A 26,090-nucleotide genomic window follows, 5' to 3' on the forward strand; every position below is an offset into this window, starting at 1 on the left:
TTGATTTTAGGGAACAGTACCTGGATCTAAGTAAGAGTCATTTTACATGATGTAGATATAGATGGGCAGCCAACTATTTTATGCATATATTACTAAATATGAAGCTACAAATATCTGGGTTTTTGGCATTCCTTTTGTCAAAGCACCTTGATGAATAAGTAGCTCTCTTTTTTTAACCATATAAATACAGCTCTCAAGATTTATTTTGCTACTTTGTGTTTTGGTTAAGCTACCTTAACTATCATAGGCATAGATGGACATTATTTGGGAATGGATCATCACCTGTTGAGGAGGGTGGCACCCCAGAAATCAGTGGCAACACCATTTCCTCTGACAGCTCTTGCTTTAGGTTGGATGGTCCAGGATGTTCTGGCCAGTCTTTTCTCTGAGGCCAACCAGAACTATCTCTGGTCTGTTTGCCACAGCATTCAATTCAGACTGGAAGATAAATATGGTGGGAGCTTATTGGCTGGTGGGAGTATCATTGGTGTCCTTGCAGTCCCACCTGGTTCATGGTAGAACTTTTAGGTTTTTTTTCAGTAAAGTAGACTAGCATAGAAACATTGTTTTTACTCATTACATGACTGCGAAACCATCCACCTCTCCCTGTAGTTTTTCCTTGGCTTATTTTGTAATGGAAATGTGGGTGATGCTGCTTCAGAATCTGTGGATTTCATCATTATATGAGTTATTTAGAAGCAGTGAGAATAAATTATTCCTATTGTGATCCTTAGGTTATTGTGAAGAACTTGGTGATACTTAGAAATAAATGTGAACAACTGCATTTCCACCAAGAATTGAAATGAGACTTATTCTTAGAAATTTAGTGTCTATATGGTTTCAGTCCATCTAAGGCTAGGGGTTTCTATAAGACTGGCATGCCCAGTTGCCGCTGCTGGTACTCAACAGCCATCTCTCTCCTAGCCTCATTTTAGACCTTGTTTTATTGCATTATCATGTATCTGTTACTGTCTCAGTCTTCATTACTCATCTCTTAACTCTTGAGGGGAGAACATTTATCTTATTCAAGTCTATAAAAAGCCTTAGCAGCTAGAACAGTTCCAGGCACAGCATGGTACCAAATAAACATTTTGGAATAGGTAAATGAATAAGTCTGAGTAGTCGTATCTTTGGCAAAGATGATCACTCCAGCACCTCAGTCATCCAATTCCCCTTTCAATGCTAGAAAGTAATTTAAATCTGGGCACTTCTGTAGTTCATGAAATTTCAATTGGAATGTACAATTGAAGCATTCACACAAAGCTGGTAAAGTCTGGGACATCTGTTTAATCCTTTACTTTTTGTAGTATGGAGCCCACCAAAGATTTTGAAAGTCAAATGTATATTTATTCCACAGAGAAACTTTATCAAGCAGTGCAAAATTTTACTGGTACTGGCTGGTGATATAATGGGTAGTTTAAATCCTGCTAACTGCAAATAATTTTTCAACAGTGTTTATGATTGTGGTAGAGTTTAGTGAGGCAGAAGTACAGATAACATAAATATTTCGACAAAAGCCCATTGTACTGGAGCCATAAATAAATTAGATCCAGTTTGTAAATAAATTCAGTTTTTCCCAGAAAACATTTATAATCCTCTCTTGCTGCAAATGATTGTAATTTATATAGAAGAAGTCCTGAATACCTTTTTTTAAAAAGTCAGTTCTCATTAGGAGGCAGTGCCTGGTGCCCATCAAGTGTCTTAGACTGTGTGACTCAATTAGACATGAAGGATACTGTACAGACCACCTAATGCTACTAGTCATTGTACATGTTGATAATGACAATTTCCAGAGACCATACATAGTTTGGTAGTCTATGAAGTTGTCATATTATATCATTCCCTTAAATACCTAGCTTGTGTTACCACTTAGCAATGTTGAAATTACCCCCTCTCAAATCCTAAGTGCTATTTAGTGTGTGTATACACATATGCATAGCACATCTGTTCATATTTTTTATCAAAGTGTATAATGTTTTCTCAAATTAAAAAAAAAGTTATGTTTTTCAATGACATTCCATCCATCCCCACGGTTTTGAGTGACTTCATATTAAATATGAGGTAGTGTTGGGAAACTCAATATGGGGACCTTTAGTGCTTGAAATAGAGGCAGAAAATTACACTCCTTGGAACCATGTAAATGTTTTTTTTACACTGAAGACACAGTGTTTGTAATGGGGCCAGAGTCCAAGCTGAAATTAGCCAAATCAAGGAACTTTCCTCACAAAATCACTTTAAGATCAGAAGTCATTGTTGTCTTTGTTACCAAACTTTGTGAGAACAAGAACCATTGTTCATTTTCAAGTTAAATCTAATTTTGAGACTCTAAAAAATATCATTCTTTTGAGCAATCTCTGTTCCTTATCAAACCAACAGTGTGCTTAGGTTAATGTTCTATTGCTTGTTCACATTCCTTTTATCAGCAAGCCATTGCTACAACTCCCTCTTCTGCCAGACATGCATATTTCCTTTACTTTATGTAGGACTCCTGGCAATAAGAAAGCTTTTCTGTTTTGTAACAGTAAGGAAGGGTTTGCATTAAGTCAGCTATGAGAATGATTTTGAACTTACACTTACACTGTTTATTCAGTACTACTGTACACCTATCTTTGTTAACTATATGGTAGAAAATAGAGCTCAATCTCATTTTCTTTTTGATCTTTATCTTTTGGGGGTTGTTTTGAATGTTTTCACCCAGTTTACATTTATAATTCAGTTTCCTCGTCACAAAATGCACTCCTCCCAACTAGTTCTTTTAACTTTGTAGCTCCTGAGTTTTGGTCTCTCCTTTGGAGGCAAGAAGGATCTCTGCCAAAAGCCACCAAGCCACACTTAGGTCATTATAATAAACAAGTTGGGGCTTTCATTTCACGTGGAGAGCTGAATGAACCCGAGCTGTGGTCACAGGGATCCCAGTTGCTCCCCCATTAGCAATGGCACATTAATGCGCCCTCATGCTCCCTTCCCCCCTTTAAACACTTTTTTTTTTTTTAAGGAAGCAAACCAGGTCACTCTTTAGCATGTGAAGGGCTACAGCTTTCTTCTGAAACCACCATCAACAACATAAACAAATTAGAGGTAGTAAACCACACATTCTGCCCACACATAAACCACAGTCCTCACCAGAGGGCAGTCTACTTAATGTGAGAATAACAGCCCAGTTTTATAAGCCTCTACTGGGAATAAATTCCAGTTGCACTGGTTGGAGCAAAGTTAGGCAGCCAGAGTACAGTCTCTCCTAGGTTACATGTTGGGAGAGACCAAACAAATTCTCAAAGTGTCTTTCCAGGAAATATATTTTATAAGCTTTTGGTACACCAAACCTTGACCATCCATTGGTTTCCATTATGTAAAACTAGGATTGTTTGAGTGGCATGGACTTGAGGTTGAACTTGTCCAATGTACTGATTTTATGGAGAGGGAAACTGGAACCTGAAAAAGCTACGACTCAAGGTGAGCTGGGCGCTGGAGATGTATTGCTGACTCCAGACGGCCGCGAAAGGGCTAGTGCTGCTGCCACCTTCCCCAAAGGGCATAGCTTACAACCCCTGACTTTGACCCACATGGGAGTTGTAAAATATTCTCTATACCTTCCTGATGCTGATACACTTCCTTTCCTGACAATGGTTGGTCCTCAACGAATGTGTCCAGCCTTAAACTAATGTGTTCCGTCATCAGTAAATTCCTGCCTGTGATAGTCTTTTCTTAAATACCTGTTTAAACAGTAATTTAGATAAGAGTGTCCCATTTGTGTGCAACAGGAAATGCCTGCCTTCTTTTAGATACGCTGGCAAATAATTACTGTAGATACGGCTTGAATACTGAGAGGCTGTACTGTGGTCATGTCAGACTGCCTGAGGAGTAACCACCCAGTTGGCTGTGACATAATTTCAGGGCCTTTCTAGTTTACTCTAAATGAATCTGAAGGAAAATCACTTTGGGGATATAAAAAGCTTGCAAGAAAAACCATCAGGTCAAAGGTTGCAAAATTTTCTTCAAAGTTTGTGTTGCTAGAGGCAAGTTGAGGCACAGAGTTACGATGTCAGAGAATCACTCTTTGCCATGTGATTAGTCCGCTCTCACCTGGCCAGTCCAGTGGCTATTGGTGCTTGTGGCTCCCTAACAACAGACTATGCCAAACATTAACCAGGTTATGTTTTTCCTTGGAGTAGTGCTCACAGAACTTTAATGTCTTTATTTTAGCTGTTTTAGATTCTGTAAGTAGATACTGAAGGGCTTTAGTGATACCTCAAGTAGGAATTTTCTAACAATTTCTTTACATAGCTTTTTTTTTTTTTAAATTCTTAGTTCCATCATTGAAGGGGAGCTTTAACAAGTGGCCAAACCCATTTCATAATAGTTTAGAAACTACCAGTTTAATTCACAAACCATACTTGTTTAGTGAAATGTCTGTGAAATTCCTAGGACAGTGGAGAGATGCTTAACCGGATTTAAAAGCCACAGGACAAGCAAGAGGTATGCCACAATCCTATGAGAAAGATAAACATTTGCTTGTTGATTTTGTCCCTTACTTTCAGTTCATGCGGTGTTTTGCCTCCTAACACTCCTGCATACTTTTGGGTCTCTTTGACAGCTCACAAATTAAATATTTTTAGGAAACACAGGGGAAAAGTTCCACAAGGAAGAAATGCAATAGCATTGTACAAGGAAGTAACAAATACTAGAGGTGCAGGGAAGCTTAGAAGGTCATTAAAAAAATTCCATGTGCCAAGCCATGTTGATAGATTATTTCACAAAAGTAATGGTCTCTAGAGACATGGATTCTACACGTGCAGTCCAGTGTCAAAAGATTCCACAGAGGTCTAGTTTCTTCTCACCCCTCTCTGGAGGCAGCATGTTCTGAAGACCATGTCCATCAGCAGCTTTGATTCTATGAGATGCCTCTGTTTTCTAAACCTATACCTCTGGACCCTTAAGACAGTTCTTCAAAGCTAACTTAAGTCAGTGTTCTGGAAAATCATTTCCCTTACTTTTACTAGTTTTCTACCTTTCACTGGGATCTTAAATTTCATTATCTTGGGGCCATTCTCACAGAATATTCTGCTGGCCAGTTCATAGCCTTCTTCTTTGTTCTGTTTGTGCATCTGGCATTACTTGGACTCCACCCTTTTCCCCGGGCCCAGCACAAATTTATTGGTTGTGTTGCTGGTGCAGAAGAACTGGCTCCAGAGGTCCTCTGCTTTCTCACAAACATGCTGCTGTAACCACTCTGTAATTGTCCTAACAAGGGAAGAAGAGTGTGTCCGGTTTGAATTTTGGAAGGAAATTGATGTCTTCCCCCTCCCTTCCCTGCCCCACCATTAGCAGGCACGGATTCATGGATTGGTGTTCATGTGCTCACGTCCTACCAGGAGGTCCCTGGTGGGCCTTTGAGGTTTGGCAGCTCCTCCTCTCCTCCTAGAGCTGGGCACGCATCCTCAGCTCTCAGCCACGTGTAATCCTTCCTGTCTGCTTGCAACTTGGGCACAAAGTACTGGCGCTTGGGCCCACCCTCTTTTTTAGTAGCAATTAACCTTTACTACAGAGCTTCCTTTGAAGTTTGCTCATGTTTTTATTACAAAACTGCAATGAGGAACATAATGGGGGGAAATGTCTAAATTTCTGAGTTACCTAATCTGTTCAATTCCCTAGCTGGTCTCCTCCTGGCAGTTGTTTCATGTAGTTATGATCTCAACCAGTCTGTCTGAGATCTCAAACCATGTTTCTGTCTCAGCCTATTTTTAAGATTAGTGAACTATTACACACACACACACACACACACACACACACACACACACGGCAAATGCACATGGATGTGTATATTATATGCATGTGTGTGTACAGCTGAGTATAAAGAACTGCTTTCTAGTTTAATGCCAATGGAAATTACTTCATAGTCAAATTATGTATATATTCATTTAATATTATTATTAAACCCTTAGTTGCCAAATATTTTCTATCAATAAGCTAATGTGAAGAGTAGAGAGGAAAATTATTTATGTTAGTATCACTAATGACAATGCTGAGTGATAAGTATGATGACGAGTTCTGAATGCTATTTATTGATGGTGAAACTCAGGATTTTGAATGGCATCTGCCCAGATTTGCAGTTAAACTAGGCAGAGAGGCCAAGTGAAACAAATGGTGACTTATGTAAAACCCACAAAAAGAAAAGGCATTTTAGGCCAGCCTTGCAAATAAGGACCAAAGAATTACGAGTGAAATGGCATTTTTTTTCCTAGCCTGATATTCACAGGAGCACAAATAAATGAAATCGGTTTTCTCTGTTTTTCATTCAGCAGTAAATCATTGGTAATCCAAGGTTGGTAGAAAAACAACTATGAAACTCAAAGAAAATACAAGAGAGTCTTTTTTTCCCTCCCTACGATAGGTAAGGACTTTCTAAGAAAAATGTAAAAAAATAACAAAGGAAAAAATAGACTATTGTGTAAGAGTTAAGAATTGTGTACAACAAAACCCCATTAAAAAACAAATGATGAATGATTTGGGGAAAGTCACAAAAATTGTATCAAAGGGCTAATCTCTTAATTATTAGTAAGACAGGCCATAAAAGCCCCATTAAAAATGGACAAAAACAATGAACAATTTCAGAAGAAGACATATGAATGAAATAAATATATAAAAATACTTTATGTCAGTAATCAATGAGATATGAATTAAAGCAACAATCAATATATAGTCCTTTCCATTGCATTAATAAATTTTAAAAATAAGACTTAGTAATAAATGCCAATAGAGGCGGTAGGAGTGTAAATTGGTATACATCTCTGAAAAGCAATCTGTCAATACTCACTAAGCATTCTTATAAGAATCTAACCTAAGGAAATTAAAATGGATGAATATAAATACTTACATGAAAGAACATTCATTTCAGTGGTATTTACAGTTTTCAGAAAATTGTAAGGAACGTAAATACTATGGAAATGCTTCACTTATTGTGGATTCATATAATGGAATATTATGTAACAATTAAATGTAGTTTTAGAAAATATATTTAAAAGCATCAGGAGATGCTCATAATAAAATACCAAGTGAAAAAGCAGAAAAACAAACTGCATACAGTATGGCCACTATTTTGAAAAAACAAACAAAACTTTAAAACACATCTTTAAAGAAAAATAAAACAAGTTACCTAAAGAGTTAAAGGGAGGACTAGACTTATACATCTGGGTTCTAGACTCAGTTAGTTGACTTTGGATATATTGTTTAGTATCCTTGAGCATCGGTTTCCAGATTTGCAAAAATGAAAGATTATTCTTTCCACCATACTTTTCTCACTGGATTGAGAGTGTCAAAATGAGAAAATATAAATACGTCTATGGAAGTTATTGTTATCAGTATTATTTCTGCATTTGCCACTTTATAGATTCTGGTGTGTTTTCAAAACGGAACTCTTCTCAAGTGGATACCTATGCTAGTTATTCAAAGAACCATAGACATGAAGATAATCTAATCCAAGTGTGTGCTTTTGTGTGGTCCCTGGAGATATTAGAACACTTAAAATTTGATTTCTAAGAGTATTCCCCAAGTCATTTGCCTCAAGTCCAACAATAAATTTGTCTTTCTGTCCTCAGTCAGTTAATGACACACCTAAAGGATGCATGAAGCAAATTCCAGTAGCAGGCAATTCAGCTCCAAGAAATTACAAGGGTTATTTATCTTTATGGGACCAGTGATGTATATAGCACTGATACTTACCTACTGTAATGTACTCAATCTGTCAGTGTGATATCTGAGCAGTGCTTTAATTAACTGTACCTATAGCTCAGGGAAAGGACCTACCAATTTTTTCCTCAATAACAGAGATTTAATGGAGATATGATAATTGAGGTAGTTTGTCATTTAGATGAAATGATTTAGCAGCTTTTTGGGTAGTTTTTGAGTAATGTACATGGGGGCATTAGTTTACTTTGGTTTATGCAAATATGCAAGTCAGTATGATAAACTGCATTTGCTATTGAAAATTTCATAATGCTAGCTAGATTTCATTGAAATATTGTTGCATGTTTTGATACATAAAGCTCAGCAGTTTTATGTTTCCTTTTTTTTATTGTCACCACAGCCCTTTTTATATTTAATTCAGGTGATACTAGATTAACAGTGGCTCCAACACAAATTACTTGGGTTTGCATATACAGTTAAATGCCTGCATGTGGATGAATAGAACCAAGAGTTTTTCTCCTGGATATGCTTGACCTGTGTGAGTTTTCTTTAGGTTTAATTGGAATGTGTTGCCATTGTAAGCAGAATTGCATTCAGGCTTTAAACTCAAATTCTTCTGTGAAGTAGCCTGGGCACAGATGTGTATTTTATCTCCACAGGAAGTGAAACTCAAATGTACTTGTTTAAATTATGCATTGGGAGAATTTGTGGGTAACTCAGAGGCCATGGGACCAGTTATGGCAGTGGGAGGGCTCAGATAGGTTTGTCTCTATCCTTTTTTAAGATTTGAGATCATTCTGAGCAATTGACAGTATGACTGATTTAGCCCTTTGAGGAAGTAGGGAAAATTTTACTGACCTTTAATAGATAAATACTGAAGGAAATAGTTCTGTTCATTGGGATGCCTTTTGTTTCCTGCTGCTTAAATGGACAAGTCTATAGATGACACAGTGTCTCCCATTTCTAGCACTTCTTGAGGAAAAAAAATCTTTACAATGGGAGATAAATTCCTTTAAGAATCTGTAAAGCAACTGCATTTGCAGCATTAAATATTACAATTCTAGAGAGAGATGTTTTGATGTTTTTAGCTATATTAAGAGTGCTCGTGAGCTTCTGGCTCTTGGGTTGAAGTGCAAAATCTCCTGGGAGGAAAAAAATTAGATAGACTTAATCAAGGGTGTTTGGACTCTGAAGTATGTTTCTCTGAAAATACTTTTCTGGGGCATTATTAAAATTGGTCCTGTGATGTTGGGTTGGAGAAAAGTTTGTAATGTGTTGTGTTCCATTTCTTATGGGATCAAAACAGTTTCCTATATTCAGTAGAAAACTAATCATTTGGTTTAATGTTTAAATAAAATTACATGTTAGGTTCTTTATTTTACAAGAATCTTTAAGCATCTTTATGCAGATCACTTGGAGAATTCCTAAGAAGTTCTGAGTGTTCTCTTTCAAGGGCTTATTGCCTAATTGGTAATAAAAGAATCATTCACATTAAACTCTAAGTAGTAATGCAGAGCATTATTTGATCATCAGCCTGAGGGGGGAATTGTGTAAGAATCCAAGGAAGGGGGATACTCGTGTTAAATGAGATGGTAAGGGGACAAGTTGAGACTTGACCCTGGAGGATGATTAGAAGTTGAATGAGCTAAGGAGCAAAGGTAGGGTAGCCCAACAGGAAGAATTACAGAGGAAAAGTTCGGAGCTCAGAAGACAGGGTTCAAAGAGAAAGATTATAAAATGAGATTTTAATCCAAGCCTAAGAACTTTTGATTTTACCTGTGGACACTGGCAATTACTAGAGGTAATTATTCAGGAAAATAGGCATGCCAGGAAGATAACTCCAGCAGCATAATAGATACTCAGTGTTGGGGGAATCCTGGAAAGAGGTTGGAGGGTCTGATGACCTATTCAAGGACTGTTAGAAAATTCAGGAATGAAACCTTGGATTGAAAGAATGGGATAAAATCTTGTAAAGAGAAAGAATAGCATTTAATGACTAAATAGATTCGAGGATGAAAGAGAGGGAAATGTTCATATTATTGTAGAACTTTGACCATGGATAATGAGAGGAAATACAGTATTCTTAATGGAAATGGGGAAGTGGGCAGGAGACTGGTTTTGAGGGCAAATGATAATGTGTAAGATTTTGGACATGCTGAACTTGAATGATAATGAGCTTGTTACTGAGGTCAAATGTCTCGTAGGAATAATGTAGGGAACTGTAGTTCTATGCTTGGTTTAAATAGCATCATCTCATTGTTTGAATCAAGGGCCAAGCATTTCATTAGGATACTTCTGCATGTGCTACTACTTTGCACTTCACAAAATTTTAAGAGGCATCAGTACTTGATGGAAGTTCTTAATGGGTGTTAGTTAATTAATTTCTATCATGAATCAGAGAAGGGGAATTGGGGCCAGAACTCAGGTTTTCTGCCCTCTAGCCCAGTATACTATCTTTGAAGCTTTTAATGATTCATAGCCCTGCAGGGTTGGTAGGATCTTAAAGGTCATCTATTTTGGTCACTAACCAAAAGCTAAAATTCTTCCTTAACTTGTAGTTATCTAGGCTATTTAAAAAACCCTGTGATAGGAACTGAAGGTAACACATTTTTATCTTTGAACAGCTCTGATTGAAATTTGTCTTCTTATAATTTTAACCTATTCTTAGTTCTCCTCTTGAATGTCTACAAATCAAACAAATCAGGTAATCCTAATGGGCAACAAACGTGTTTATTTGCTTTAGGAAAACTGAAATCCCTTCAACTGGTTAACTGGTGGGAAATTCAGGCTCACTCATTATTCTTTATGCCTCTCCACCACCCAGCCCTAACAAGTTGAATAAAGATGTTAAGATCTGACATGGTGCACTCATCTACTTTAGGTGTGGGGGCTATGCTGCTTTGGGGAGTCCTTAGAGCCCCACACTGAGTGTCTGGACTCCTTTTTAACTCTACCCTACTATCCCCTCAAAGTCTTGCTGCCTCCCTAGGGCACTGCTCCATGTTTTTCCATGGTCTCTACCATTTCTCAGTCTAGAGGAATTCACTCTCTTTTTGGTGCACCTGAAGGCACCCTCTTCTCCCTTCCTCCTCTGGAAAAGCCACCTGATTTCTTTAATGATTTTTGCTTTTGTAAATATCCAGTGCAATCACTAGCTTCAAGTAACTTTAACTCTCTGCTCTGCATCAGTTACTGAGGCAAGAAAATACCATGGACTTGGCGATGTGTTTGAAGTATGAAAGCAAAAATAGAGAATGAACAAACAAATTAATATGCCAACAAATAATCCTGCTGCACGAATGTAAGCCTTGCTGCACATGGCAGCCTTTGGAATCTTTGGTGATTCTCCTGCAACTTACTCCGGGATACTATTACGTGATACAACTTTCCAACCTATTGTAAAAGGCTGTTAGTTCCCAGTCTGGGATGGTTTGCAGGGTTGTAGGTGTACACATTGTTGACCTCTTATCTCTATTTTATTCAGACCAATAATTCAGTTGCTGATTGTTTCCCCATCTGGATAATGGATTGAGCTGCCCCATGAGAGTATTGACAGTTGAAGATTAGCTCATTTGATTTATGGATTCACCACAGATAAACTGAAGAGGTGATAATCCCTCCCCCTCCTCCATCTCTGAATAACAGAGATTTTAACACAGGCGTATTTTAACAATGAGTCTTCCCTGTTTTCTCTGCAAAGAATAGCAACATTATAAGGTAACTACTGAGCTGTGGAATTTTGTCTCTTCTATATTAGTAGGAATTCACGAAGTTGTTATTTCTTCACAGGTAATGAGTGTACATACAGCAGCTACCCTGAAATCCCTTTGGAAGAGATGCCAGATGCAGATGGAGTAGCCAGCACTCCCTCCCTCCATATTCAAGAGCCATGCTCTCCAGCCGCATCCAGTGAAGCATTCACGCCAAAGGAGGGCTCCCCTTACAAAGCCCCCATTTACATCCCTGATGATATCCCCATTCCTGCTGAATTTGAACTTCGAGAGTCAAATATGCCTGGAGCCGGACTAGGAATATGGACCAAAAGGAAGATTGAAGCTGGTGAAAAGTTTGGGCCTTACGTGGGAGAGCAGAGGTCAAACCTGAAAGACCCCAGTTATGGATGGGAGGTAAGAATATCTTTTGAGTTAACACATTTATATATATTCAGATGTGTAAACAAAATATTAATTTTTAAATGGTCATACATTAAGCAAATTCCATTTATTGCAAAATGTCTTCAAATACATCTTTAAGAATGTACCTCCCTTACAATCTCACTTCTTGTTAGAAACAAAATATTGGTTAAAGGTAAAACATGTTAGAAAGAAACTCAAGAAATGAGTGGTCAAAGAACTTGAGAATATACTAAAAGAAAAAAATACAGGTTTTACAGTTAACCTTTAGAAACATTGTATATGGCCATCCATATAGTGTGTAGTATAAACAACAAACCCCAGTATATGACATGGTTTTTATTTTATCTTTTCTTGGTTGGGGGCTGATTGGAAGGTTGGAGGAAACATTTATTTTCTCCATTTGGTCGTGCAATTAATATGGATTTACTTTTGTTCCATATGTTCATTTTTCTGCGTTCTTCTAATATATTTTAATTCTCTGGTGATGACCCTGCTTTGATGCTACCTGCTTCCAGAATGTGAGCTCTGTGCTGAATTCTGTGATGATTCTTTACATTCAAACTGATTGAATGAATAATTTATGCATAAAAATGACCTCAGAAAATGATATGAAAATCAGTCACTAGTTACAGCCATACTCACACAGAATCCTTCTGATAATATCCAAGAATGAGAAGTTATGGTCTGAAATCAAAATTAAGTAAATTTTATCTCAATAGGGATAGGTGACTGTGTTATTCTTCTGAGTTTATGATTTTTGTATAGATTCAGTACATACTTCTAATTTATTTTTATAACTTGAAACCCTTTGTGGTTAAATCATAACCACAATTTCTGGAAAATCCAGTCTATATCTGAAAAACTTGTAGGTAATTTTTATATTAGCAAGGAACTGTTTTTTGGAGATGTGATTGACCTTTAGTTTCATAGTATTTCAGTTAGACAGAAATCAGATAAACTAGATTTATTTGGTAGGTTCTCTTAATATTTATGATCATTAATAGAATATCTGGTCAGCTTTTTAAATAGAAATAAAGATGCAGTGCCTTCAGGACCTAATTTCAAATTTTTATTCCTATGCTTTGCATGTGTCCCCTTGTGAAATCTGTTCAAAATGCTTCAGTAGAAACAATCCTTGTCCGAATTCTGAAACACTGAAAGTTAAGATCTAGATTTGACATGATTACAAGTGAGAAATCCTTCTGTAGTTTTGTATTTAGCCACAGCTCTGGTAAAGTTGTGCTTTAGATACATTGCCTGTAGACACGTCTATTGATAAGAGGGTTTTCAAAAATCACTGTAGCATTAACTGATATGTGAGTTGAATACGTTTTAAACTAAATGCGTAGAACTTTACGTCATTATTGTTCTCCTTAAAATAATGACTATGAGCATTCTAATAATAAGTAACTCATTAAACTTTTATTACAAAATCTTTTGAGTTAAACAACAAGTGCAGAACTACTCAAGATTATCCAGAAGGCTTGGAAGAAACCAAGGATTAATCACGAAATCATTTTGCAATTACAGGGTTGGTAAATGCAGGTCTGTGCCTCTTTAAACAGATTACCTGGGGGTCAGGGGATGAACCTGGGGAAAATTCTGCATTTAGAGGAAATTTAAAAATAATTATTCTTCTCCTTGGGGTAAAATGTCTTCAATGTATACATGGACAAATAATTACCTTGAAAAATAGAAAATGATTCTTTTCTTATGTTAGAACTGAGTTGTTTTATTGCATAGATTTTGAGATAATCTCTGTAAATAGTTCATGACTCTTTGGCTAAAGATCATCCGGTCTCTCTCTTTCCTTTAAGAGTTCAGTTGATGGTCAGTTTAGCAGTTTTTTCCACCATTTTAATGGTCAGCCTCACTTTTGAGAGTGTGGATTGTATTATGAACAAAACTAGAGAAAGGGCCTTTTTTTTTCTTTGGTGATTTTGGCAAACTTGTCCAAGGAGGAGCAGTTGAGCTCTTGACTCTAGTATTTTTTTTCTCTCAAAATCTTACCCTAGTTAATACAGAATCCAATCATAATCAACATAAACACTTTCATAAAGCCATCTCATTCTACTCGTGTGTGCTCATTTCTCATCATTCTCATGTCGCAGTGCCTTAGTTACAGCTGATTTCCCTCCTGTTTGGTTAGATAGATAATTGTGATTAACTAGTGTAACCTCTCTTTTTGATACCCTTTCATTTGTAAAAATGATGAATTGAAGGAGTAAAAACCTCTTAGGCCAAGGAAAATAAACATGAGCATAGGAAATCCAGATTCAACAAACAATTATTGAGTGCCTACTATGCATGATTCTGAACTAAATAGTTCTACGGAAACCCAGTCTCTCGTAACTGAACAAGTCATTGCTGTCTCCAATATTATCCTTGTTCTTTTCTTCCTACAAAGCTCCCCTCCTTGTGCATTTCCTATATAATAAATTGTATTATCATCTGTCCAGATAGCCAAAAAATGGGCTATCGTTGACTCTACTCTCTCCCACACCAGCCGTGTCTGATTCATAGTTCCCATATTTTATCAAGCCTCCATTCTTTGCACACACAGGTTTTCCTACGTGGGAACTTCCTTTTCCTCCTTCCCTTAGCAAATTCCTATTCATTCTTCAAGTTCTCTTTTTGATGACACCATCCTTGACCTTTCAAGTCACAATTTAGTTCAGCTTCAATTTTGTTCCATTATAGTACCAGGTAAATCACATACTAAAGGACTTAAACATTTTACAGCCTCTAAATGATTTGCCTCATTTCCCTATCAGAGCACAGTTTCCTTGATTGCCTGTGTGGCTGTTTCCTCTCAGGACTGTGTCTGGATTGTTCTATCTCTGGTGCCTGTGGTGTTACCTCCTGCTAAGTACATCACCTGAAATAACCAGACTGGGTTGTGAGCTTAGCCTGCTTCTAACACAATACTACAGACAGGCTGGGTTAAGCGACAGACATTTATTTTCTCACAATTCTGGAATCTAGAAGTCCAAGATCAAGGTACTAGCAGATTTGGCTTCTGGTATAAATTCATGTTCAGGTTAGCAGATGGCTGCTTTCTTGTAGCATCTTCATGTGGCCATTCCTAGGTTCAGTGCACAGGCGCACACACACATACCCAGATAGCGAATGGGGGGCCTCTAGTGTCTCTTCTCACGAGGACACTAATTCTATTGGATCAGGACCCCAGTCTTATGACCTCATTCAACCTTAATTACATTTAAAGGCCTTATCTTCAGATAAGTTACATTGGGAGTTAGAGCGTTAACATAGAGATTTTGAGAGGACTCAAACATTCAGTCCATAGCACAGACATTTAACAAATAATTGTTTAATAAAAGAATGAGTGAAAGAATGAATGACATAGGATTAGTGACTCTGAAACAGGAGGCAAGGGGTGGAGGCTGAGGTAGGTCTATGAAAAAAGGTAAAATCTGGATATTAGACATGTGGAGTCAAATCTTAAACTCTGCACTACTGTGTGAGACCAGGGAAATTATTCAAAATCAATTGGTTCCTGCTTTTTTATTTGACCAGGGGCCAATAATAACTGCCATATACCATTACTTGTTATTTAATTAAAATTAAGTAAAGAGATGGTAGTCCTTCCAAAGAAAGTTTTTAAAAGAGAAAGTTCAAGGGTAATATTGTAATTAGGGGCCACCTTTCTGAACCCTATTTAAGTATGTTTTTAAAAGTTAAACTTATTCTCAAAAAGGCACATTTGGAAAATCACTTAAGTTTGTATTTTAGAGAAACAGGGTATTTTTGAAAAAAAAAAAAGTTTATAGACCAAATATAAGGTTTGGTGAGATAAGCCATAGATATAAAAAAACATCATTTGTATGATTTCTCCCAAACCAGTATTGATTTAATAAAGAGAAACTTCAAAAATAATACTAGTGTTTAGCAGTGATTGCCACCTTGCAATGTATAGGACTTATGACTTGTCTTTAACAAAAAGATACAAAGACTGGGGGTGCTTGCTTTTCTCTAGAACCTGAAAGTAATTAGTGATAGAACAGCTTTTCTTTGGTTTAGGACTTTAAAGATACTGATTGAGTGAAGAATGATACAAAAATTTCTGTTGGTTCAAGAGGGGGGTTTTCTCTTTTCCTTCTAAAGATGGCCATTTTGCGGTAACATGGAAATTGCATGGCAGATCAGAGGGTAGGAGACCTCGTGGAGTAACACTTCCTGAGCTCACATCCTCCCCAAGGCTGTGTGTGCTACTTGAGTGATTTGGGAAAAGTTACTTAATTCAGTGCCCCTCAGTGTGTATGTAAGTAGCATGGTGATAATAACTGTAACTATGTAATTAGGGTTGTTATGAGTTTAAAAATGTGATTTCATGTTTAGAATCCTTCCAAAGATCTTTCCAGCTGGTGGAAGAGCTTAATAAAGGTGAACATCAACAGCAAAAGGTCGTTCAAAATACAAGATCATTAGGTAGAGCAAAAGCTAGTAACATTTTGTTTATTGATTTTTATAAATTATTGCTCTTTTTCCCACTGCTTGTTTCTTAGAAGTTCAGTTATCTCTGGGATGGTCTAATTATGTGACTCTGGGTTTATTTGAAAAGGAAGCACTTATTGTTCACAATTAAAACAAGGATTCAGGAGAGATTTATAAATTTCTTTTTAAGCCCAAGAGTGATCTTGGTGACATATTTCCTAATAGTCTGAGATAGGTCTGGAAAAAGTGTGAAGTTTTGTTTGCTTAGAATATTGTCACTTAGCACATTTTTTTTGCTTATCTTTATTATCATAAAACTCTGCAAGTAGTTGTAAGACAATTAATGATGAACCCATTAGGTGCTGAACCCTTATTGTATCCATTTCACCCAGAATTGCTCCAGATTAGTTTGCTCAGTTAAAATACTAGGTATGAATTTAGCTTTTCTTTCTTTCCCCTCAAGCATACACATATTCAGACACAGAAAAATAATGACATGAGTGGACAGTAAATTTCTCTTATGTTCTGTTAAATAGATGGGAAGGAATAGTGGAAAGAGATTTTACTGGATTCAGAAATTCATTAAATAATTTTGATGCAGTGTTTTGACAATACATTATGCTCAAGCAATGTAATCCTGAAATGGGGTATTGCAATGAATGTGTGCCTCCCTATATCATTTTAAAAGAAATTGGTCTCACATTTGTGAGTTTGATTTTGAGTTCTGCAGTGATGCCTTACCTACTGAAACATGCACTCTATATGTTAACTGAAATATGAATATCCATTAAAGCAGCAACGATGTCTTATGTTCAGGACACCTAACAACTGAGTTCAAAGTCGGGAGGCTGACAATCAAAGAATGTATGTTTGGTAATAAAGAAAAATAGGGTAATTTGGGATTTTAGAGATATATACCAGATGTCTTTGAATGGCAATATTTCTCCCCTATTTCCCTGTATGTTTGTTTGAGCAAAAAACTAATTTTACTTGATTTGGCAATTGATCTAGCCAATTGATGTATCTAGCAATTGATTACAGAATAAACATTTATTCATTAATGAAAAGCAAGTATACGTGACAAGTTGCATATCCTTAAAGCTAGACAACTAAGAAGCGGAGAGTTTTATCTCATAATTTTGAAATGACTTGATTCCATTTAAGGGGGAAGACTCCCAAGTATCCAAAAGGGTGTCTTTAATGCATTAAGAAAGAGAAATATAATCTAATAGTAGATTATATTACCATAAAACCTCATATTACAAAGTACCCATTAAGGTTTTGCCATGTTATCTAGCAATATTATTTAATATTCATTTTGGTCAGTTCTGTGTGAAATAGAGTACAAATTATAGAGTACAGAGGTACACTAAGATTTGTGCATTTTATTCTATGTACTTCACTATAAACATTTTTTTAACATGAAAAAAAAGATGGGTTTGTATAATTTTACTTAGTGAGGAATTAAGAAGTGAGAAAATGGCAAGAGAAAAAGTGAGGTTTAGTTAATAGGACTCTGAACATGGTTGCCATTGGGACCCAAGAAGATTTACAAATTCTTAGGATACAATGAAATCAAGAAAAGAGAATACAATCTATTTTATTCATCTTGTGGTTTCAGCATACATAACAGAAACTAAATCTCTTGTTGTTGAAAGAAAATAGATGTTTACTCCTTTGGAGAACCATGAACTACCTCTAGTTCTGACCTGGGCTCAAGAGGAACGACTCTTCCGTGAAGAGGTCAGAAGATCTCTTTATCCCCAAGCGTGCATGCTCTGTCAGTACCGGGGTCCTGCAGTACCGGGTTCCTGCTCCTCCTACGCTTTCTTCTAGCACAGGTACTCAGAGAGTCCGGCCTGTCTGCTCATCTTCCTGCTCATTTGACATCCTCTAATACTTCAAAAGTGTGTCAGTAATGTGGGCAAATCTGGTATCAAAAATGTTTCAGAGTTCCCAAAGTACCAGGGGTCTTCTATTTCACTCTGCCTGCCTGGAAGATCAAGGAGAATTTGTATGCGAGTCACTCATTTTTCAAAAGACATTTGGGTGATTTTCTTCCAATTAGAAAGTGGATCACACAGACAGACCAAAATGAAATTTTTTTCTTATGTATTTACCTTCACACATGCATGATTATTGCTTCCTTCTCTAATTACTAAATCCGTAGTTAAAAACAGGTTCAAAACATGAAATATTCAGAAAGATCCTCTTTTAATAGATTTTATAATTGACTCTGGGATTTCGTCAATTCAGGGGCAGCATTCTTATATATCAATGCTGAATATATATATTTTTTATAATGTATATACATTCCTTATAAAGTTTTGTTATTATAGAGTACTTGGGAACACTGCATCCGGATATTCTATTTTCTAAGCTTTTATCTTGAAGATATGTCAGGAATCAGTGAATTTCCCACTTTTGGGAAGAAACCGATTCAAATGTTTCTTACAAGAATACAAGAGTTGGTGTCGCTTCTTGGCTTCCGAATTTGTTTAGTGTGGTGACATGGAGAGAACTTGTTTCAGCAATGAGAAGAAGGTAGTACTGAGAAATGGGAACACTAAGGAGATTTGTACTCTACACAGAACAAGAAGTAGTCAGCTATCATTGGGAAAAAACAATGTAAACAGACTTCTGTGTGTGTATGTAGCAAATAGACACCAATAGCTACCTGTTACTTTGTTATTTCTTTCAAATTGGTATTTGGTATAACCCAATTTTAGTACAGAGCAAGAAATTTCACAGTGCTTTGTTATAAAGGGATTTTTGCTTATACTGATAGAAGGTGAACAAACATTACAGATGAACAGCTTGCAAGGTCAACAAGAACATCTTTTTTTGAGGGCAGCTGGCCTCTGTGCCAGGGTGGAGATTCTATGCTGGCATCACTAAGGAGCTCCACACCATACTGTGAGCTGAGTCTATATGGCCAGTGGAGAAAATCTCAGGGATGTCTTTCTAGAGGAACATTTAGGGCCAGGAACAAGACCAGCAGGTTCAAGGACACTTAAGTTTATTCGATGATTGTTGGTCATGTCACCTACTCCCCAGACCTACTTCTTCTAGGTCCAAACTCTATCGTAATATTGAGCATTTTTCCCATCAGCTTTCAGACCAGACTTTTAGACCACCACCAAGACACAGAAAATAATTTGTATCTGATACAGAAACAATGCCTCCAGAACCCACACTGCATAACCTAACACATACACACACACACACACACACACACACTCATATTCACACTCTCACTTGCACACACTCACAGTCACACACACACTCTTACAAATACATATGCTACCTTATGTTTTTTCAGTTGATCATTTTCGAATCTAAATTTTGGATTTGAATTTTGGATCTAAGCATTTTGGATGCTTGGCCCTGACGCTTTCTTTATTTAACCCACATAAAAAAAGTTGGGTGTCTTATGGTTCCACCTTGGCAGTCACTATATAATTTTTTTTTTAAGGCCCAGTACCTAATACCCCCCTCCAGAACAAATACAGTAAATAACTAAATAAATCTTTTTTCAAAGACATCAAAGGGATTCCATTTATAATGTACTGCAAAACGTAAATCCTTTCTCCCTATTCCTCTCTATCATTCATGTCTTACTCTTTCAATATGTAACACATCCAGCAGGTACTTCTCTCAAAGACTCTCCCTTCTCAAACACTGTTCTCATAATCAAGCCTCTGCCCCTTCTCTCTCTCTCTCTCTGTATATATATGTATATGTATATGTATATGTATATGTATATGTATATGTATATGTATATGTATATGTATATGTATATATAATATGTGATATATATATAAAATTGATTATATAGATGAACTTATCTCATATGGCCTCTTTTCATTTTAATATTACCTAATGTAAGTATAGGTTACCTAATACCTGGATTTGGCTAATAAACAAGGACCCAACCATTAAACTAGAAAGGAAGATGGTCCTTGCTCCTTGGGGCTGGATATGTAGAAGACGATGATCATAGATGCCTCTGCTCTGCAATCTTCTCTCCTATTCCTGACACACCCACACCCAGAGTTTCCTTATGCATAGGAAATATGCATATATTTTTTATGGCTGTGGTTCTATTTTCTGCAATGACTATTAGCCAGTCACTCATGTCCCAGATCCAGGTGGATCTTCGTGCCTCCTACCAATTGGCTGACAGCAGTATTTCCTTCTGACACTGCAGTTGACCTCTTAGGCTTCCCGAGTGTCCATAGCATGGCACAGAAACCTCAATTGGTGGGCAGCCACAGGGGTGGAGGATTTCTTTTTTCATTGTTTAGAATCCTCTGGTAGGAATTCAGCAGGTGTGTGATGCCAGCATAGAATCTCCACCCTGGCACAGAGGCCAGCTGCCCTCAAAAAAAGATGTTCTTGTTGGCCTTGCAACACAGCCAGCTGGACTCTCTGCTTTCCTGGAAACCTCACCCAAGGGCGAGACTCTGCCTAAGGAATGAGTTAGGATAAATTCATCTCAGCAGATAAGCACGAAGAGTCTCCTTTTGTGAACCTAATCTACAGGTTGGCGCAGGTTACTGGTTCTGTCCTCATGTTCTTTCTCCTATTTAAAAATTTTCTTAACTTGAGCTGGTATCCTTCCCATTACACAGACATAGGAAATCCTGGACGTGGTTTCGAAAGAGATAGAAACCATGCTAGGATGCTGTTTCTGGGCATATACATTTCTGCCATTTGATTGAGACTAAAAACAGATGGAGGGCGGTCCCGTGCAGTTGCTCCACCTTTCTGCTATCCCTCAGGGCGTCCGTAATCCTGGGACCCAGTCGGTTCAGTACAGGGCAAGGGAAACGGAGATCATAGCCCCAGTGAATTTAGCTACAATAGCACTGAGGGAACCAGGTAGCTAGAGAAAGAGATAACCAAGAATTATGGCTGTCAATTTGTCATCAGTGTGGGGCTGGGGCCAAAAAACCTCGCCCTGTCCTCACTCTCCTTAAGCTTTCAAAGGAGTTGTCCTAGGCTTCCCTTGGGTAGATGATGCTATGAAAAGAAATAGGCACCCACACCTTGAATGATTTAGTTTTCCTTTGTTACAGAGCCTTCCCAGTTTTGCATTTTAGAGTCACACTTGGAGTTTATCTGATGTTGTTTTTACTTGCATACACATGATATAGGCAGTGCTTAGGGTGCAGGAACACTGCACAGTGGTTTGCCCTCTGGGCCGTACACCTTTGCCGAATATTGACACTGCTCATCTATGCCCTTTAGGTAATACAGATGTGCCACAATGCAAAGGGGGCACATGTCAGAGGAGCATTTGTCTTGAAGGGCAGCAGATGGGATCTGTAAATCATACTTGGGGAGAAAGGGTGTCACGTGCATATCAGGTAGTCAGTAGCCTAGTCTTTCATCCTGCCTCTTAACCCTTTACAATGCAGATATTTATGTTAACATACATTTGATCTAAAGACACTAGCAGAAGAGAATAAATTGTAATAATCCATAGATAAGTAAATGTTAAACATCATATGAACCATTAAATTCAGTTTTACAGCTGTTTTCCTTCTGTAGTGACAATTTATATGTTTGTCTTTAGCTATTGCTATTTAATAATGGCATCTCCTGAGAATCTAGTTCTTCCAGAATAACAGATAAGTGAGATAAAACCCTTACACTGAGCTCCAGGATTGAGTGTGGTCAATCGTATGTCCAGCATTTGATTACAACTTACTTTATAGCCAAGTCATTGCCTGACCCCCCCCCCCACTCAAGAGAAGAGGAAGTATTAAAAATAGCTCTGCTGCCCAATGGATGATAGTCCAAAAGAAAAAGAATTATCATTGTGTTTAATAAGAGAACGGACAAGCAATCATAATTCTTTCCATTAAGTAAATATGTTAGAAAAATTTATTATGAAATGACACATTATGCGAGCCAGGAATCAAAGATGACATCCTTGCATTAAATACGGTAGATGCCATTAAGGAGAACAGTCAATATGTCACCAAGCCATGGCCTGTAAAAATTAAATTGATTTGGTAAATGTAAGTAAGATAGATCTGTTTGCTTTCATCATCAATTTTGAGTGGGTGAACAGGTGATGTCACCAACCTGGGAGCGATAAAGATGCAGGACCATCTGGAAAGGCAGGTGATGAATGGGCAACTGCTTTTGGATAGTGACAGTGCTGTGGTACTTTGTCACTTGGGATGCAGTACTTAATAACTTTTCAATACCATCATAATAAATTTCACTGCCTTATTAATATAGAAATGGTGAGTTATTACCATGATGGCGAGCGTAAATAACTGGAGATGCAGCTGTCAAAAGCTGATTGTTTGGGCATGTTTCTTTAAGCAACACAGTTGACTCGTGATAATCAACCTATGTCTGTACCGGTAGAGTTTATTGCACTTGTCAAAGGAAAAAGTAGTATTATTCAAAATTATATGAAGTTGTAATAAACAAGTTTAATATATTATCAGACTTTTCCTGTAAGTTTCCAAACACGAGGCAGTAAATCATTTTTAATAATGTCTTTTCATGTAAAATAATGTTCTTATGCAGTAATAATGTCCTCTCTTAAATATTAACAAAACAGTTGACTTCTTTGTATGTGTTTTAAAGGGTATTTTTATTTGTACTTTTCAATCATTTTCTCTTGCAAAAAAAGAGGTAAGGCAGGAATCTTAGAATGTCTCATTAACAAGCTCAAAAGTTGCTGAGTACAGGCCATGTCACACGTTTCCATTTTAATTGAACAGATGTACTCAAGAGTAAACCACAGCAAACGAAATACAGACAAAATTATAAACACGTGTCACTATGAAATAGGCAGGAAAGAGCCTCTGATGAGCATCTGTGTGTATTTTATGAAGCCAAAGCCTACCACTTCATAAGTTTGTCACTGACGTCTCCAGTTTAATGAGGAGAAACAAAATATGTAGATAGGTGTAAGTTGAAGATGAATTACTAGATCAATCACTTAGCACCTTTCAGAGTGTCCGCCATTGTGCAGTGGGAATATAATTAGATCTAGGATGCTGTTCTTATTTATCTACCACCGTGTTCAGTCTGGGATGGAATATGGAAAACTTCCTCTTTCATGTCACTCTGGTCTTTATATTGTTTCTTGGCCAGGCTGACTGTTAATTCTGACATTGTCTTTCAGGCACAGTCTGCCAGCCTTTTAAATGAAATGCCTCTCCACCATTTCTATTACTGCTGAAAAGAGAGCCAGCAGTCTATTAACAGGCAATAAAGTTCAGGAAGCCCAGGACTCATTTCTTGGGTCAGAGGTGAAAATTGCATACTAAATGAAACAAAGGTGTGCCTTGATAGTTCAAGAAGCAGCACCAGAAAGAACACACGTGTTGTTAGCCAGAAGTCTCCCACTTAAAGGGAAAGGAATAATCGTAATAATGTTGGCCGATGGAGTCAAGTACTCAGTTGAGAGAAATTATATCAATCTGACAAATATAGCCTTCACAGGAGATAAAGTCTCTAATGACCTTAAATGCATAGATTTATCATTTAATTCAACAAGCCAATTAATTCCCTTAGGCTTTTGACCAATGCCATTTCCCCTAAAGTTTAGAAATTTTTTACTAGCCCAGAGAATAATGGCCATTTGTCAGAGGGTTCCAAAGCTAAGAGCAGTTGGAGGCAAAGAACAGGAGAGGGGAAAAAAATGGCTAATAGAGTCTTTGCACCTCAGAGATTATGAATATGAAGTTTTATTGATGCAATAGCTGTAGTATTTCATGGCTGAACAGTAGGTGGCAGACATTGTAGTGAAGAAATGGGGAAATTTTAATCCAAGCAATTTTTATCTGATTTCATTAACTTCCAAATATGTCATCAGTATGCACAACACATTAATTTGCAAAAAAATAGGAACACTAAACAGTTATGGAATGTGCTAGTTGAATGGGGGAAAACCAAAAGGGACCTACAGAACTAGAAGCAAGAGATCTAACGTTTCATCAGGTGAAGTGTGTGTGAAATAGGAAAGCCCAAAGAATAAAGGGACCCTTGTATGTGGTGGGCTTTTCCTCACTGCTATTCTAGGTCTCAGGTTGATGAAGTGTATTCGTGATCTGCACGAAGCACTGTGCCTCCTGCATCTCCTTTGTGAGGTTGTCCCTGCCTTTGTTCGTGCTGTCAGTCAGGTGTTCCTTCTGTAGGGCAGCCGCACTGGTAACCGCAGAATCTACTTGCAAATGATTTCTGTTAAACCATATTATCCTTCAGCCCTTCGCTCCTTCTGCCCTCCCCCATCCCTCAACAGTCTGGTCATTCACGGGCCAGGGCTCCCGTGCCTGCCTCTTTGTCATAGGTCTGTGGTTTGTACTGCGGGGAGGCCGAGCGAGACAGTCGAAGGAACAGCGACCAGCCTGGGTGCCAGGAACCGTGAGTTCTTGCCCCACCTCTGACGTGGACCTTGGAAAAGCTACCCGGCTATTCTTCTGAATTCCCACTAAGACCTATTGTAGCTATGTCTTTGGGTCTTTGAATTCTGTCTTGTACACCTGCTCTTTACTTCTTTTTATCCTCACAGATGTGCTCTATGTTATCATGATTTTAGAGATTTCATTTATATCTGGGGCCCCATTTGGCCTTGTACCCTGGGAAGGCCACAAACTACCTTTCAATTAAGTATGAAATAGATGCTTGTTTAACAATTTCTCTTGTATTAAACTAGTATAATTGTGTAATATCAACCTGAAATCAAAGCACCTTTGATATGTGCATCTCTTTTTGGACTTTTATATTTTAGCAGAGAAGGCAGCTTTAGACCAGTCTTGTTCTGGTAGTAGGTTGGTTAGAGAGGATTGTATTCCTAGCCATCTTTGAAAAGATTCAGGTATAAGTTACATTCTGTCCTTGGGGTAGGACTTAGTTCAGCCCCAGATGTATGCTAAGACAATGTTCGGAGATATCATTGGCCCTCCCCAGTACAACACAGGCGCCGTGGGCATATCTCTTAAAAAAAGGGGGTGGGGGCAGTATAGCCTCGGACTTGGGGCACTGGGTCTAGAGACAAAGGACCTCGGTCCAAATGCCCTTCCACTTACTAGCTTTGTGACCTTGAATAAGGATTTAACCATGTTTAGCCTCAGTTTCCTCATCTGTAAAATAGTCATAATAGGATTTGCCTTGCAGGATTTTTGTGAAGATTATATTGCAAAATACTGTAAAGGGCTTAGAGCAGGGCTTGATACACTGTAGTAAGCACTTCAGAGCAAACTGATTTTAATAATTTTTATCATCATCATCATTCCAAAGTTGGGGCTGCTCCTTGCATCCTTTTTGTGAGGGAAGGATTGGGGAGTTCCGTCTCTGGAGCTGAAATTCTTCAGGTTGGCAGACTACCACATCACAGAATTGAATACTGTCCCCTTTCTGAATATCACAAGCAAACGGTCCCTCTAGACCCAACATACTTGGTTTTTCTGGGAAGACACTGGGGATTCATAGATTAGACTCACAGAAGACTCAGTATGACTTCTCACACATAAAATTTCTCTGTTCACCATTCCTTTTGAGTATTTTGAATACAAGAAGTATCAAAAGTTGTGTTTCTTTCTCATAAAGAAACACCAAATATGTGCTATAGAAACCTGAGGTCAAGTTCTTTGACTCACAGGATATTAGAGCAGGAGATTCTGGAGTTATTTGGTTGAGGATCTATGGCTGCAAGCAACAGTAGCCTGAAGTTGAGTTTGCCTGAGTGTGGGTAGAAGGAAGGAAGGAAGACTTCCCTGGAGGATGACTTGAAGGGTGGGATCCCTGATAGGGGCCTCTGCTTCCTTGAGGACAGTTTTCTTC

The 26,090-nt window shown here is 37.7% G+C and overlaps 1 protein-coding gene across 8 annotated transcripts in view; it reads left to right on the plus strand.

Annotated features, from left to right (window-relative positions):
- Nucleotides 1-26,090, plus strand: part of MECOM (MDS1 and EVI1 complex locus) — a 537,754-nt gene that overhangs the window by 248,538 nt on the left and 263,126 nt on the right. For all 8 annotated transcript variants that reach the window (XM_073232122.1, XM_073232118.1, XM_073232119.1 and 5 more), the window contains exon 2: nt 11,473-11,810. In XM_073232122.1, the coding sequence (XP_073088223.1) occupies nt 11,473-11,810 (338 nt within the window). The remainder of the gene's footprint in view (nt 1-11,472; nt 11,811-26,090) is intronic.

The sequence above is a fragment of the Manis javanica genome, chromosome 3 (assembly GCF_040802235.1).
Source record: "Manis javanica isolate MJ-LG chromosome 3, MJ_LKY, whole genome shotgun sequence".
Taxonomy (NCBI): Eukaryota; Metazoa; Chordata; class Mammalia; order Pholidota; family Manidae; genus Manis; species Manis javanica.